The 16,089-nt window shown below is 36.5% G+C and overlaps 1 protein-coding gene across 1 annotated transcript; it reads right to left on the bottom strand.

Moving 5' to 3' along the window:
• Window positions 1-2,539: 2,539 nt before the first annotated feature.
• LOC149827589 (putative glutamate carboxypeptidase AMP1) lies at window positions 2,540-15,740 on the bottom strand. The gene is made up of 10 exons (XM_090018537.1): window positions 14,757-15,740; window positions 7,209-7,451; window positions 6,887-7,039; window positions 5,323-5,391; window positions 5,024-5,111; window positions 4,804-4,887; window positions 4,099-4,187; window positions 3,059-3,166; window positions 2,826-2,957; window positions 2,540-2,722 (listed from the first exon to the last, which is right to left on the bottom strand). The coding sequence occupies exons 1-10, from the start codon at window positions 15,738-15,740 to the stop codon at window positions 2,540-2,542; spliced, it is 2,133 nt and encodes a 710-aa protein (XP_089874663.1).
• Window positions 15,741-16,089: the final 349 nt, after the last annotated feature.

The following is a 16,089-nucleotide window of genomic DNA, read 5'->3' as shown; positions in this document are numbered from 1 at the left end:
TCAGTTCCATCAATTTGTACGATTGTCAGAGTTTTGCTTTTTAAGTAGCTAACATGAATCTTGCAAAATAAGTTTCGTTATTCATTTTCTAACATGAATCTCAGATCCATCAGTTTGTACGAATGTCAAAGTTTCACTTTTTAATTGGCTAACACGAACATCAATCCATTCAGTTTCTATGATTGAAATGAAATTACAAAATGAGTTTCGCTATTGATTTACTAATGTGAAGATTAGTTCATTCAATTTGTACGAATATAAGAGTTTCACTGTTGTTAATAAAAAGCGAAATTCATTGTACCACTTTAAGCTGAACTCTGTTTCACTGGTTGTTTTAAGTGATAGTTATTTTTTTAGAACTCGAATTGGCACATTTTGTACATGAAACACGTGTTACTCACGAAATACAAAAGGTGGCTGACACTGGCGAAGAGGCACCAGTTGACAACCTTTTGACGAAGCTCGACTAGTGGTTGCATTGCGTATAAGATTTTTGTTGAAGTGCTATAGAAAGTTATGGCAAAGTGGCAACAATACATTTCTGCACAGGTGTTCTCTTTCTTTTTGCTATTTACTATGTTTGGGTCATTCTAGTGTGTGTTTTTGTGGGTAATGGAGTGTCACTGTAATGGTTTCTTGTGAATGGGGTTTTGCTTTTGGTGTTTGGGTGATTTTTTGTGGGAAGTGGTGTTTCACAATTACAAATGGTTAGTAAAGAAGATAAGCAAAAAAGAAGTGATAAGCTATATTAACAAGTATTTGATGTGAACACTTCTACCATAGTGAATTTGAAACTTAGCATATATGAGTGTTAGGACTATTTATCTGGATGCCACTTTGAATTTGAGCCTACCAATGGATTTAGAGTGAATAACTATAGAGAGTAAGACTATTTGTCCTCCAGACACTAGGACTATTTTTACTACAACTGATGTTGGTTTGAGCCCATCAACTCCAAGCGTTATCCATGCCTGTAAGGTTTGGCTATAATATTTGACACCTATAACAGAGTATGCCGATAAGAAAAAGTCAATCACTGCATAACGCAAAACCATGGATGTTAAATACCCTATCATGGTGTTTGCACATGCAGAGGCAACAAAGTTGGAGGAAGAGAGCCAACGCCAACAACATAACAAGAACAAGCAATAGCAACAGAGCCCGAGCAATAAGAGGGAATACATGCACAAGTGGTGAATGAATCACCAGCAGTGCATACAAGAGAGAGTTTGTCTCCGCATGTAACAAGAAAGATGTTAAGAATGTCATGGCACTTGTCCCCAACTCACTTGAGCTGAAATGCATTCAAAGAGAGAAAATAACGGTAAGTTTATCAAAACTTTTTGCCTGTTATTGAGTAGCTCATTATATAATTAGCTAACTAACGTTGCTAAACATTGTTATTTTTGTAGTCATTATGGTTCTTACGGATACGTTGGAGTTGGAATTGGGTTCACAAGAGGTACACATCACTCGCTGAGTTTCATAAGGCACGACTCAATGAGATGCACTTCAAAAAATTTTGTCTATATATATTACATGCAGATTTTGGTTTTATTGCAAAGAACTGAGTTTCGCTATTCTTTTAACAGGGTTCTGCAGATTTCTGTTGTCTATACATGTTACGTGTATTTTGTTTTGCACAAAACAAAGTTTCTCAATTTGTTGCAGAGTTCTGCAAGTTATAGTTTTGTTTAAAAACAAATTTTTGCTTTTTTTAAGTTTAGGCGAAACTCATATCGCCTAAAAGTAGAGTTTTGCTGTTTTGTGATAACGAAAACAACTGTCATATTTCACAAAAAGGGTGTTATCATCATGACTTTGAGTTCTACTTCCGTTGTTTAGATCTCAAAGTGAATCTCAATTACACTTTTATTTAGACTTCCACAAGAAAGGAGTTTAACGACAGGGTAATGAATGCAAAAACCACTTTTTTATGTTCCAACAGAAGGGTAAAATCATAAAAAATACCCCCATATTCAGCAGAAATCAAGTGGGTAGGTATCCAGAGAATATTGGAATATCCGCGTATCTGACTGAACACGACAGCCCAAAGGTTTTTCTAATGTGCTGGACGCAGAAATACTGAGAACTTGATTTTCATTGATCAATTGAAATTCCAAGATCCTGTTTATGTGTTACATACTGAAAACTATCAAGCATAACCATACCAATATACACATAATAATCATACTGTTCACATACATACAAGTTTATCTATTTTCATTACAAAGCATTTCCTGTAAGCTGGAAACAAGGATTGAACAGAACAGAGTCGGACAGATTTTTATTGTAGAAACAGGTGATACAGTGAAATCAGAATTGGTTAAACAAGCACCGTCATAACCACTCCTATACCGACATAACGCATCCTTAAGATTATAATCATCAAACCCAGGTATAATGCAGCATGATACAACTTGTACCGAAAGAACTTGCATAATTACATAACTCATTCAGCCAAAATTGCCTGTGCAGGCAATAGCATGCACAAACTCACGTGCATGCATGTGATGGTATGCTCTTAAAGAGTAAGGTCCTATGTGAGATCTCCTCGCAGAACACGAGCAGCTCGCTGAATGGCCCTACCCACCCTCCACACTTCATGTTGCACCAATGCATGTCCATCTTCCTTTGCCATCATCTGGGATTTCGCAATGGCATCGACTATTCCAGGAAAAAAATCAAACTTGCTATCATTATCCCTAGAAGGACCATATACCTGTTAATCCAAAGTACACCATCAGCAAAACGCAAACACAAGCATGCACGAATATGAACACATGCAGACGCGCAAGCAAGCATAGAAATGAGCTGATTATTACCAGATGCTTGAACCACTGTCTTCCTTTGAGTCCTTCAACATCCAAGAAGCCTCTCTCTGTAAGCATAAGGCGATCGTTGAATGAGCGCCATCGTAGATCGTGTGTGACGTCAACTGGGCACTTGAACAATTCCTGCACAGGAATTTTATTGGACTTATTTTGTGATACAAAAAAGCGAACTAACAATTATACAATAAATGAAGACTTGATTCAAATTTCTCACACACTTTTACTTCCTCTGCAGCTATGTTAGCAGCATCAGCAAGTTCTCTGACTGCTTTTGCTAAGGGCTTAAGAGAGACATCGCTAGCCAGAACTTCCTTCAATGCCTTTGTGTGATTCTACAGGAAGATAGAGATTATACACCATGTGAACATATGGAAAGTCCACTTGATTTTTATCCTCTGCCCCTACTCTTTTGGTAGGCTATAAGAAAGGAATATAATACATATATTAAATTCAAGACAACAGTTACTACAATTGAACATTTCATAAAGATAATTTTGAGGCAGTAAAACGGACAAATTAACCATAATTTTTTTTGAGATTCATGAAAGAATTTATTCTAACTCAGAAATATAGATGTAGAAAAAGAGGTTTACTTAAATCTCAAAAGTGAAAATTTCAGGATTTTTTTGGAAATCCATGGTTGGTACTATGTGATAAATTATAATTTCCAGAGGTTTTATATGCACAGCTTTTCCACCAAAAAATTCTACTGTCAAATTTTCATTGCTTCAAACTGCAATGTTATACTGGTTAGTATTAGTTCTAGTTATCCTGATTAGCATAGCAGCCTAGAAATAATATTATCCTGATTGCTTTAGGATTAGAGTGATTTCTTTCAGGAAGTTTCTATAACTTGATCCAAGTAGTTAGACATAGTAGTGAAAATAATTTCTTTTAGAGCTTTTAGGGTTTAATAGCACTTATATCTTCCCCATTAGTGAAGTGAGAAAATGTAAATCTAAGCCTAATGCCTAGGGTCATGACTTGTAAAAGACAGACAGATATGACTAGGAAGGGAAGATGACCTGAACTCTATGCCCAGAACTCAACTTGTCGCAGAATGCAGGCATCAACTGAGAAATACTCTGACTAGGTAGCCAACTAGTCATTGGACTAGCTAATGCTGGCCTAGGCAGTAACCAGTGCCTAGGTCATTCACTTATAAATGTTGCAATATTCTATGATAATAAATGCAGGGGCATAAAATAACACAAACTCACAAAGAACCAAAACTGTAATAATGCAAATATTATGATCACAGTACCTCCAGTTGAATTGCATACGAGAGATAATCAAAAGGGAGGATAGGATCATCTGCAAGGTGAAGGGCTAAAAGTCCCCAAATTTCAGAGACTTGTCGAGCCAAAAAAAGTAAAAAACACAAATTAGAATAAGATTCCCTGGAGCTTTTAAGCTAATATAACTGAAGGCTTTCAATACAGCTAACACAATAGAAAAGTATAGTTCCCAACTTATTGATTATATGCACCATTTTTAATAGCAGATAACTAGTCAAGGGACCGAGGTGGTATCCCATGTGGTAAGCGGAGTCCTGTGTCAAGCTGAAGGCCCAGGATCGAATTCCTCTGCCACATGGGGCGGCTGTTGTTCTGGCAGGGGTCCGCCTAACCCCAGCTTGCCTTTCAAAAAAATAAATAAAAAATAACTAGTCAAGGGACACTGGAGTGCAATAACTCGAGGCACCAAACCTCGCTAGGAATTTTCGGAGAAGATGCGGCCAATGCTACAACCTCGCTGGGATTTTTTTTTTTTGGAAAAAAAAACTTGATGGGAATTTAGGCTACATTTTGGTGCAGTCAACAAGTATAACTTATACTGTTACACACTATTGGCATTTAAGAAATCTAGACTTCAACAGTGAAAAGATGACAAGGCTTAGTTTTTATACTTTAAAAAGGTTGGTGATTTTATCGCATGCCATGAAACTAATGTTCATGCAAAAAGTTACCTGCTACATGCCGGTGAAATAGCGGGTCACCAAACTTCTTGATCCATTCATATGAATCATATGCAGTATGATACACAGGATAATCTGAACTAATCAGAGCCAAAATTTGAAGAATACATCCATCAGTTGCAGTACTTAGACATTTATCTTTTTGATAAAATTAATAAAACCTAGACTCAGAAATGAGCCTCCAGAAAAACAACTGACAAAGAGATGGGACCTTTCCCATAATATAGATCTACTGCAGGTATGCCTCCATGCTGCAGAAATGCAGCAAAATCTGAAGCCGTTCCACTGAGCCGCTCAATCTGCAAAAAATTAGCAGTGATCTTTCACTGTCATCGACTATATAGAAAAAAGCTTATGCAATATCAATTGATAAAACTGGCAAATAATTCCACAGAAAAGCAATATTTGACAAACAATAAATCTTTAAACCAGCAAATAAGATCACATTTAGTTTAAAAAAGATGGAACAAAGCAACTTCACGCCAAAAGCAAATTCTGTCAGCATTTTACCTTGGCACCTCCATCTGATGCACTCCATGATTGATAAACATTCCCATATTCAGCATCTGGATCATTAATCTGACAACAAGTCCAGTCTAATCACAATCTCCACTGTAAACTTTTTCAACAACCAAAAACATCTTTTCTAGATAACAAGAACAAGCAGCTCTAATGTCCAACCAAAATAACAATACCACTAAAAACATTTTCAGGGTGCTTTTGCTTCCACAACGAATATAATGCTTCTACATTTTTCAATAATTTTCCTATTTAACATCTATCAATAACTTTCCTATTTATGCATCCAAGTCTCTAAATCGGCTTTCTACATATTAAGTATAATCATTGGTCAAGCCACCAATCAGATATAGATGGTTCACCAACCTTGATATTGTACCCTAGCTTGTTCATGGCCCTGCTCTAAGTGAGCTTTAGCAGCTATCAAACTAACCCATAAAGTGATCCAGTGTCCGGCCATACCAGGTCTAGCTCCAGTGAACATAAACCCCATTCAAACACATATTAAGACCACTGTTTGCGAGCCTTGAATTGGAGGTGTCCTGTGGTTTCCCTTGGTGCTCTCATGCTCTCTGCTGTTAGGGAGCAGCGGTGCTGACAAAATGCTGCATTAGGAATGGAGTTGGCAGCCCCAACACCACATTTCAACACCATTCACAAGAGAATATTTTTGGCAACTCCATCCTCAATGCCACATTTTGGCAACACATGGAGGTGGTGTTTCCACTACGATGTAACGGTTCCAAAAAGATCCTAAAATAAGAACTTATAAATAGCTTTTGAAGAAATTCTAAGGCTCCTGACTAGGGATGCACACGAGCCAGGCTCGAGTCGAGCTTGTTTCCACCATGATGTATCATTTAACGGTTCCAAACAGATCCTAAAATAAGAACTTATAAATAACTTTTGAAGAAATTCTAGGGATCCTAACTAGGGATGCACACGAGCCGGGATCGAGCCAAGCTTGGCCAGGCTCAGCTCGTGAAGAAAAATTGGTTGTTCAAGCTCGGCTCGAGCTTGAACAACCATGGCTCGGGATCGGCGCAAGTTGATCTCGAGCATGGCTCAGCTCGGCTCGAGCTGAAAACCTTTATTTTAAAAATGTTTTTAAACTTTTTGAAAATTGTGTAAAATGCTTTTTTGAAAGAGAGGAAAACGGAGGGATTTGAATCCATGCAACTTCCAAAGATGACCACTAACATATTCATTAGGGTAAGACCGTAAAAAAGATTTATATATGTATGCATTTTGTTCATAATGTTAACACAAAGGGTTATTTGAGCTGGATTGCCTGTTCAAGCTCGGCGCGTTTACGTGTACCGAGCCTGAACCCTTGTTCAAGCTTGGCTCATTTATTTTTCGAACGAGTTCGAGCCGAGCTTAAATGGGTTGAGCACGAGCCAAGCCCGAGCTAGCTTAGCTCGTTGTGCATCCCTACTCCTGACCTTCTACAATAGTCATCACAACAAAAACCTTTTTCATGCAAATATTGCTTAATAACTGATGTGCTAAATCCCCCAATGAAAAATGACATGCATCTGATCCTTTAATTCACCTGCTTTGTAATTTCAATAATGAGGTTGTCCAGCTGGGGAGTTGCACCAGCAAAGAAACCAGGTCCTTGAACAGCACAGTCAACATTAAGATAAGCAACAGCTTTTGACACAAGGATATCCAGGTTTTGCTCCACCCATTCTGTTGATCCAATCTGAAACACAAATAAAAATGAGAATTCAGTCTAAGAATCAAAATACCTAACAGGTTTGCTTTCCCTAAATTAGCATTCCAAACAAGATGACAGATCAGCATTAGTTATATCTCTAGATTAGAAGAGTGCAACTAAATATCAATTAGGTGCATAACAACAATAACCGTACCATTCCAAATTCTTCAGCATCCCAGCTGCAAAGGATAATGGTTCTTCTTGGCTTCCAGCCTTGGTTCAAGAGAATACTGAACCTACGGGCAATGTCAAGGAGTGCAGCAGTTCCACTGTTGGGATCTACAGCACCATATGTCCATGCATCCCTGTGATTGCCAAGGAGAACATAGCGATCGGGTTCCACAGACCCTTGTATAACTGCAAAAACATTTCCAATTGCCGCGATTGTCTGGTTCTCCTGAAACATGAAACTGTGGTATCAACATCCAAATGACAATTATTAGCATAATTAAGTTTGAAAAGACATTTCAATAACACGGGCATACATAGCTATACTAAAAATAATTATGGTAGCCCTATGGGCATTTGAAAAGGAAATTTAAATGAATTTACATGATTTCGTGTTGTTCGAATGATCTATAGGATCCAAGACCATGGCTTTTAGTGACAATTTAACGAATGATGTTATCACTCATTTATGCATGCCCATCCTAAGTACAAAATAGTATTCTACCTTGTTTTTTAGTATTCCATCATTCCTATGCTCACTGGGTGTAGGATTGTGTTTTAAAGATCAAATACCATCCTATTCTAACCCTAGCTTTGCTGCCTAGACTAACGAGGATCCTACCCAAAATACTTCCACTTCACAAAGATCCATGATAATGTCTGTTTTCCCCAATAAAGACTCAAATAAGCTAATAATCTCTCCTGCAAGCTACTATGGAGCTCAATCTTACTGTATTTCTCTCTCTACTTTATAAAAACAAAAATATCAAATGGCCCTCAAGTATTGGATAAGCCTAGAATAGACATAACCACAGTAATGACTGCACCACTTTAAAAGATAATCTTAATGAGATAATGACTTGAAGTAAGCCACATTATATGGTTCATGACATTGCATTCTATAACACCAATACACTTGTAACTTGTAAGTGTTGATCATAGTTTACCACAATGCCTAATAAAATCAGATGCCTCAAGGCAAAAATTCAACAAGTCTAACAACCAAGACACACGGAGGCCCAGAGATAGAAATATGCTTGATGACAATTACATCCTTGAAGATGACAATAGACTAGTAATGCACAAATAGGAATGTAAATTTGGTGGAAAAATATTAGTTAGCTTGAATGGCCAGATTGGCCACTGTCAAGGAAGCGATATTCAAAGTAAGCATATGGATTATTTTTAATGACTATAACAGCCACAGAACTGTTAAGATTAATGTAAATATATATAATATATAGATGGGAGTCAAGTCAAACTAGCTTTGACTTGCTCCCAACGGCTAGAACTCTAGCCATTGGGAGCTAGTCAAACTAGCTTGACTAACTCCCAACAGCTAGAATTCTAGCCGTTGGGAGCTCTCCCATGCTTTTATGAGAGAGGTCTTCCCCTCTTTATTTCTCTTCTTCTCCCCTTCTCTCTTGTGTATTATTTTTCTTTGAATGCACTGTAGTGAGTCTTGAATGTAATTTTATTTTGTATTTCTTTTAATGTCCATTATGAATAAAATTATTTATTTACATTTTGATATGTGTCTTTTAATTCTTAAGCACTATTTCATAACATGGCATTGGTCTTGGAAAGGATTCGTATTAATAAATGAAATGGATTCAAAGATTTCGCATTACAGCATGTATCTTTGGCTTCTTGTTTTTTATATGAATGGTAAGTTTTAAAAGGACTTATGTTAAAAATAAATATTTTTGTGATGTTAAAATTGTGGTATTTTGATATGTCTTAGATTATGGATATGTCTAGTAAAAAACTATATTTTGCATATACTTTTACATACTCATTTCATTTGATCAAAAATATTTTTTTATATATTGTGCCTTATTGTGTATCCTCTTGTGGGATTTGTGATTGTGTTCTTTTAGAACACCTCTTTTTGGTTCCCTTTGTGGGTATTGTGAGTGTGTTCCTCAGAAAACACCTTTGTAGTTATCCATTCAAATTGAATAGGTGGCTTCTTCTATTAGTATGTGTTTTGCAAAATGCTAAAATTTATATTTCTTAACATATGTATGGACTATCTTTGAATTTTTTTAATATATTATGATGTGATCAAGCATGATCTTTTATTGTGTCGAGGCCTTTTGTATATGTTATTTCATATATATTTGAGCAATATTGCTCTATTAAGTAAATATTATTTTCAAATGACACATGTTGAATTAAGATTTCCTTTTTGGTATATGCCCTAATTATTGAAAGGCATAAGCATGACTTGTTATCAGATAAAAAATGTGTTTAGCTTTTATGATTTATTTCTTGGTATTGATATTCTACATCATGCTTATTGAAAAATGTTACATTATGAGAAAAATCTCTTGTTTAGTGTGATCATATATATGTGGATCTATATAGTTCTTTGGGAATCTCCACTTAATTGTCTTCAATTGCTTCATAATAGACTTATAATTTAGCTCTAACTTCTTAGTCACATGTGTTCTTGTCTCTTTAATAAGATTTATTGATTTTTTTGTATGTGATGTGCTTAGTGCACTTGGTTCTCATTGGTGGATTTATAATCTTCTCAAACTTCATAATTCCACCACCTCTACGAAGATTGCTTATATTGGGCATGTCTCGTTATTTGCTTATTCAAGATTGTGAAAATTGTCATGAGACATCTTGTATTGCTTATAATTGCATCCATTGACATATTGTTGTGCATATGATTGCATTAATTTTTATACTAAAGTTTTTACCAAACTTTTTTTTTGGATTTGATTTGAAACTTGTCTTTTCAAACCGGATATTTGATATGAACTCACCTATTTGGAAATTGAATTATGTGAGTATGTATTACCTTTTTATGGCATCTTGACTTGTCCATCACAAAATTTTATATGATGCATCATCTCTTGGCCTTGTTGTTGGGTCAGGGTTAGCCGTTGAGGTGAGTTACGCGTGCACCTCAAATCATCTTATCAATCTGCAATTATCAAAGTTTATGTGTGTCGTGTTGACATCAGTCTTGGAATTGATTGATAGTTGATTGGCCTCTGTATCCGTATATGCTTTTGTTGATTCAGAGATGTTTGTTGGGGTGAGTTGTATGCACCTTGTTTTATGTCGGTTTAGATTGTCAAATTATGTTTTGGTTCTAACTGACAATTGTTTGATCTTTGGATTTGAGTGTGGTGTTTCACTCATTTATTGTATGGCCATTATTATTATGGATGATGACTATTTTTTTTAAACCACGGTGTTTCGAAAGTTTGTTAAAATTGATATTCTTGTTGATGACATTAGTGTGTTTTCATTACAAGCCTTCTTACCTCGAGTGTTTTCTCATTTTTATGCCTCTTATCTAAGTGTCATTATACATAGACAAGAGATGTTTATTCACACTTTCTTATGTGATTTTAGCAGGTTTGGAGGCCTAAGAAGTGATTGCTTGTGGTAGTCAAATTGGTGCTTTAATTTACAAAATTCATTCATTAAAGATTTTTTAAAATCTCTTCATAATTTTTCCTAAACTCATTTGCTCTTTTATGAGAAATGGTTGTTGAAATATTTTCATGCATTTTGCATTATGCTTTAGTTGCAGGAGTTATTCCATGATTGATTGTCTTGCATAATTCATATAGGTTTATGCTTTTTCAAGCATATATTCATTAAAGAATATATTTTTTACTTGTTTGTGTTTCCCTTTGTTGGCTATTTGTGTTGTCCCATAAATTCATAATACTTTTGTGCTTATATTATGCCTTTGTGCCTTTGTATTGTCCATTCTTGGACTTTTATGTGCTTTTGCACTTTATTTTTTTTTCAATTCTGTATATTCTATTACATGCTTTTCTAAGCATTTCATTAGTGAAATCTCGTATGTATATGCCCATAGTGACTATTGTGTGCATTTGATTGCTCTTGAGTGATTGGACACTTCCATTGTAATTGTGTGAATCCTCATTGGGATTCCTTTTTTTGCTTATTTTCAAGCATGTGTTCTTGAAAGATTGTTTATTGATTATTGGTCCATATGTGACTTCTTTATTGCATGATTCATTCATATATGCATTAATTGTTGGTTTAAATATTGCTTCTAATTGATACATGCCTATTTATATCTTCCGTTGTATAAAGATGATTTGTTATTGAGTTATTCTTTCATAGCATTAATAATGATGAAAATCTGTGATTTTTATACATTAATATGTCTTTTGTGATAAATATATATGTGCATGTTTTTCATTACTTGCATCTCTCTTAATATTATTCTATTATGATCGAGTTTCTCAATGACTATCATGTTTGTAGTTAATGACTGATCAAAATTCTTTAAATAATTTTGAAAAATGTTAAATTGACTTATTTTGTACGCATCTTATGTTTGTGTGCTTTGCCATCCTCTCTCCATAATATATATATATATATATATATATATATATATATATATATATATATATATATATATATATATATATATATATATATATATAATTATTTCTTGTTATATTGCTCTTGTTTTGCTCTTTTTACAGGTTCTTCAAATATTGACAGTATAATTGATTCTAAAGACATTTCGAGAATATCAAGTATTGATGATATTGAAGATCTTTAATTAATAGAGCATATGATTGGGCACCCCTTGAAGAGGCGCCAAATGGAAGAACTTGATGAAGTCTATGAAGACACCTTGTGTAACGGGTTTCTTTTTTTGTAATTTCAAACTTACAGTGAGACACTGTAAGTTTGAGGAGGGGTGTTAAGATTAATGTAATATAAGTATATATATATAGATATATTGTTTAATATATATATTATAATAATATATACATATATATAATATAATAATATATATTATACATGTAAATATATATAATATATAGATGGGAGTCAAGTCAAACTAGCTTTGACTTACTCCCAACGGCTAGAACTTTAGCCATTGGGAGCTAGTCAAACTAGCTTGACTAACTCCCAACGGCTAGAATTCTAGCTTTTGGGAGCTCTCTCACATGCTTTTATGAGAGAAGTCTTCCCCTCTTTATTTCTCTTCTTCTCCCCTTCTCTCCTCTACCTTTCTCTATAAATATGGGTAGGTGTGTGCCTTTGTAAAGTGAGAGAGTGATGGGTAGTACTACGGTTGTGTATTATTTTTCTTTGAGTGCATTGTAGTGAGGCTTGAACGTAATGTTATTTTGTATTTTTTTTAATATCTATTATGAATAAAAATATTTATTTACATTTTGATATATATCTTTTAATTCTTAAGCTTATTGTTTAAATGTATAATGTTTTGAGTCTTGGAGATCATCATGGAGTGCATTGGAATCCACACCATTTTGTGACAAGAACATTCAACCATATCTAACATATTTGAATGCCACATCCAGCTGAACGTAATGGAACCTCATTTTTGTCCATCCCAGAGAAGTGGCACCTCTTGAAATCACACTCTTTTTTAAGTAGTTGTCATTTGCAAGTTTCAGACTAAGGTAAACTAAGATGGAAGACACAACTTGTGGGTGTAGTTATCAATGGCCATAGTTGGGACCACTTGCAACTTGGGGCTCTTGAGTAATGTGGAGTCTGACTCATGTGACTCCACTAGAATAATGATGTCATCAAGAAATAAATGGATATAAACTAAAATTCTCAGCACACATGCAAGCAAGCTATGGTGCATGACATCACCATACTCCGAAGCTATAAAAAATTTGTAACCCATAATACCATGGTTACTAGAAGCTTTTATCTACGTTGGGAGGCTCACTTTTTCGTAAACCAGAAACTAGCACTTCTGAAGCGCGGTTCTCTTATCATGCAAAGCACACTTATGAGGACATCAGATTTTCAACACGAGAATTGACTTTACACAAAAGAAACAATATGTTTACATTATTAATGAGTTATGATTCCTATAGTAACACCACCATATTTTGATCTATTTTAGTGTGAGTAAATCTTAAATGGTAATAGGCCGTTTATAATTTCTAAAAATGCTATGAAATTTTACAAAAAAAAATTAATTCACTTCTTGCTTCTCTCATCATGTCTACTTATAAATCCCTCATTTCTCGCTCCCATTTCTCAATTCTACTCTCCCCTTTGGCAACCTTGAGAATACCAACAAAAATCCTCTAAGAAGAAAATTATGTGCAATATTATTACATGCAAAAAGCAATTTCCACACTATAATACTCTCTCTAATATATATATATATATATATATATATATATATATATATTCTTCAATTTTAAAATGTTTTTCCTATTTGGAATGTCAAATAAGGAAACAAGTAAATATACACACATTCGAACGCAAGCACACAGGAATCTATGTAGCTGCACATGTTTATTTGCATATTTCAATGGAAGGAGAATGAAAATGCTCTTAACGAACTTTTAGCAATTCATTCTGTTCCTAACAGAGAACGCCCCAACACCTAGAGGATCAATAAAAGCGAGCACCACACTAACAATTATAAATGCAACAAGTTTCTTTGGATGTAACAAGCAATCTGCTGCAACCCTAGCAACTCATTATACTTGGGCTAGAACAGCATATCAGAGACATGGACAAAGCATTAGGCATTCAAAAGCAGCATCTGAGCCAAAAAAAAAAAAGAGTAAGAGGCCAATATGGTCATCAGTAAAAAAAACAAAAAAACAACGCCATTTCTGCCGTTTAAACGAAAAAGGAAGATACAAGAAGATATAATATCCTCTATCCAACATGCTTGTTTACTAGGCAACCTTCGAAGAAAGGTCGGACCAGAAGAGACCGACAAAGAGCCAACAAAAAAGAAAGAGGAAGAAGCCAAAGAAATCATTTTACCACATCTTGCATAAACATTGTTGATCCCCACAAAGAAAAGAAAACAAGCTGTGGTCTGTCAACAAAATATCCGACCAGCCTGCTTGAATTCCGCTGCATTTAGAGAGGGAGAGAGCCTAAACACGACTACCCACTAAACCAGCGCCTCCCATCTCCAGAAATGATATTAAATTAATAAAAAATGAGAAAGGAGAACCGCAGATGGTGGTCCCCGGGAAAAACCAACAAAATGGAAACTACTGTATCATGCTAAAATTCAACTGATTGTCTTAAGGATACAACCATGAGACATGATGAATGACCAAAATAACCACTAAAGGAGAAACCAAGAATTCCTTTCTCGCTCAGAACGGGTCTATTTAACAAAATCAGGAAACAATAAAGCCTACATAGAAATCTTGAAAATTAGTGGGGTACCAATGGTGACAGGTTGAGGTTATTATGGTCACTTGATATGACTGAATCCACCCCTATCATCGAGGCAAAAAAAAAGGAAAGGCTTTACAGTAGCATCTGATCATATGGACGACAAGGAAATGACGAACAACGCATACAGACGAGAAAATCTGCCATAATAAATCAAGTATTCAGCATCTTTTGTCATTATTTCCTTTACTTTCTAGTGACATCTCAATGAAGAAAAAAGAGAAAGAATTAATGAGCACCATGAACACAGTGAAGAGAGAGAGAGAGAGAGAGAGAGAGAGAGAGAGAGAGAGAGAGAGAGAGAGAGAGAGAGACTTACCGAATAAGTCAGGTTGACAAGAAGTGGCCCACTCCCAACCTTAAGAACCCCCATCTCCAGGGCACCATCCCTCCACTCGAAGGGCACCTCGGGCCCCTCCAGGGCCTCCAGGATGGTCCTGGCGTTGTCAAAGGAGATGGGCAACGAGGGTATCTTAGGAAACCTCTCTCTCACCTCATTGTCCCTCAACCCCAGCCTCTCACCACCTTCAACCCCACCCCAACCAGGCGTTAAGGGGTCTCCCAACCCTCTCATCACGGTCCCTCTCTCTATACCATCTCTCGGAAAGAACCCCCTGAGCCTCCCACCACCCTCCAACCCATACCTCTCCCTGCCTGTATACAAAAGCACACCTACAGCACCCTCCCTGTACGCTATCTCCACCACCCTCCCTCTGAAAACGTCCCCGTTTCTAGCAACAACCACGCATCCGCTAACGTTCACCTCCATTTCCCTCAACCTCGAATAGTCCTCTTTCCTTCCATAATTGACATAGACCACCTTCCCTACTGCATTTCCAGAAGGAGAGTAAGCATGGTACGGTTCTATAACCTCCCCAGAACGTTGTTCGTCTAGAGAAAGAGATTGGGAGGTCCCGTTGGGGAAATGAATGCTGAGAGATCTATGAGAAGGGTAGGAGAGCAAAGGCTGGTACTCGACTACGTGGGTGTCGAGGCCTAGTTGGGAGAGTTGCTCCAGGACGTATTGACGAGTCTTGAGGGCGTTTGCGGTGCCGGCGACGTGGGGATGGAGGGTGAGAGAGCGAAGGTAGGAAGAGATGGTGTGGTTGCTGGAGGCCTTGATGAAGGCTTGATGGAAGCGGTGGGGTTGTGGGGTTGCGAGCATTGCGGTTTGTGGTGCCTTGTGGAGGGTGTAGTACCCAAGGAGAGAGAGGAAGAGGATGAGAGCGACGGTTAGGGAGAAGGCCGGAGGGCTGATCTTGGTTGGGGCTTTAGGGGAGGCTAGTTGGATGTTCAGAGCCATTGATTCTGCAAATGGTGGATATGGGGTCACATGAGAGAGAGAATATATGAATGTACTAACAACCAACGAAGGAGTAGAAAGAGAAGAAGATGAGAGAGAGACTGAAAGACGACACGTTCCAGGCCGTCTTATGTAAATGGTGTCTACGAGGGCTCTTGTGTTGGTTCTGCAGAGAGAGAGAGAGAGAGGAGTATATGAATGTACGAATGAAAGAGTAGAGAGAGAAGGAAAGCTGAGAGACAGACTCTATATATAGATGTCAGTAAAGAGAGAGAGAGAGAGTCTTTTAGACGTGCAGTTAAATCAAAGCAATTAGATAAAGGAGCCTTTAAACTGAAAGGAGTGTGTG

Source organism: Nuphar pumila, chromosome 10 (assembly GCF_984573655.1).
Source record: "Nuphar pumila chromosome 10, dmNupPumi1.hap1.1, whole genome shotgun sequence".
NCBI lineage: Eukaryota > Viridiplantae > Streptophyta > Magnoliopsida > Nymphaeales > Nymphaeaceae > Nuphar > Nuphar pumila.
This window is presented reverse-complemented; position numbering and strand designations above follow the sequence as displayed.